At 38.9% G+C, this 1,442-nt stretch overlaps 1 protein-coding gene across 1 annotated transcript in view; it reads left to right on the forward strand.

The window, feature by feature from the left end:
- hk2 (hexokinase 2) overlaps positions 1–1,442 on the forward strand; it is a 65,207-nt gene that overhangs the window by 42,883 nt on the left and 20,882 nt on the right. The window contains exon 6 of the mRNA XM_017306530.1: positions 377–538. Coding sequence (XP_017162019.1) covers positions 377–538 — 162 coding nt within the window. The remainder of the gene's footprint in view (positions 1–376; positions 539–1,442) is intronic.

Below are 1,442 nucleotides of genomic sequence, written 5' to 3' on the forward strand. Positions count from 1 at the left end.
AATTCGATCCATTTAGTTCAACCCAGATGTTTACATACACCTGATAAATAAGCCACAAACGCATTTTTTTTTCTCTGTGTCTGATGTTGAAACCAACCCAACTTTTTTTGTTTTAGCTCAGTGGGAATTACCAAAATCATTTCTATTTGCTAGAGGCCACAAAACTTAATGAGGACATTTTTGTAGAGATTTCTTCTGGTAACTTTTCTCAAATTCAAAAGTGTACTTCAGGGATAACCATCTTTTAAAATGTATGACTTGAGTCACACCTTTTGGATGTCCTCCCACAARTGAGAAAAATAGAGTTTCTATCTTTTTATTCAGTGTATGTAAATATCTGGTATGTGGTGTGTTTTTTTGTCTGTACCTTTCTCAGGTTTGAGAAGATGATAAGTGGGATGTACATGGGGGAGCTGGTGCGTCTCATCTTGGTGAAGATGGCCAGAAAGCAGCTGCTGTTCCAGGGACAGACCACGCCACAGCTTCTTACCTCTGGATGCTTCAGCACCAACTATATCTACGCCATTGAGAGCGACAAGTTAGTATTTGTGCGATGTTCTCATAAATGATGTCCAAATAAAACAGCCCTATGGTATATAGTAGGAAGGAATCGGTTCAATGGCTCTYGACAGTTTCAAGCTATTCATTCAACAACATCACAAACCTAGACAAGCTCMTGATGTTGTATTATAGCTTCATGTAATTTTGGGTATTTTTCTAATGAATTTTTAAAATATTTCTCATACATAAAAGATGAAAGACAAAGCTGTTTGCTATTGCTCTTTTACCGTGCAACAAAATGCAATAGAGAAAATGAAGATGAGAGTCAAAAAAAGTTCACAGTTGAGGTTAATGAACGGACATATCATCTAATGCTTGTGTTTAAAATGCGTCTGCCGGTTTAGTTTTATTGGATCGGAGGATGAACATCTGAGARGATGATGTGGCGAAACTGCGGAGAAAGCAGGTGGTTACATGTCTGTCATCTTCATGATTCACAGACACTCAACTTTCCTTTTTGCTAGATCGTTTTACCTTAATTTACTGCATCACCAGTATCCCCCCCCCCAATAGGTGCTTGCAAGCTTATAGTTTCATCAGCAAATAATTAAACGTGTGAAATTAACTATAATTAATGATAAACTGTGCTGACAATACAAACCATTTGCAGTAGTTCTTATTTTTAATATGCCATCCTTCAAGGAGCAAAAAACCCAGACTAATCTACCCGTGATGCGGTGCGCAAACAACCTGAGGTCAATGTAACAGTTTGGTATGCACAGAGAAAAACACGTACAACGGTGAGAAACATCCAGCTAAGTGAAGAACGCTTCCCAGGAGGCCGACGTGTCGTTATCCAGGGCTGCTATAAATAGGAGAGTTAATGAGAGCAAATGCAGAAGGCGGTGGTGGAGCTCCATTCTTCTGACGGATAAAAAAGC

The sequence above is a fragment of the Poecilia reticulata genome, linkage group LG9 (genome assembly GCF_000633615.1).
Source record: "Poecilia reticulata strain Guanapo linkage group LG9, Guppy_female_1.0+MT, whole genome shotgun sequence".
Classification (NCBI taxonomy): domain Eukaryota; kingdom Metazoa; phylum Chordata; class Actinopteri; order Cyprinodontiformes; family Poeciliidae; genus Poecilia; species Poecilia reticulata.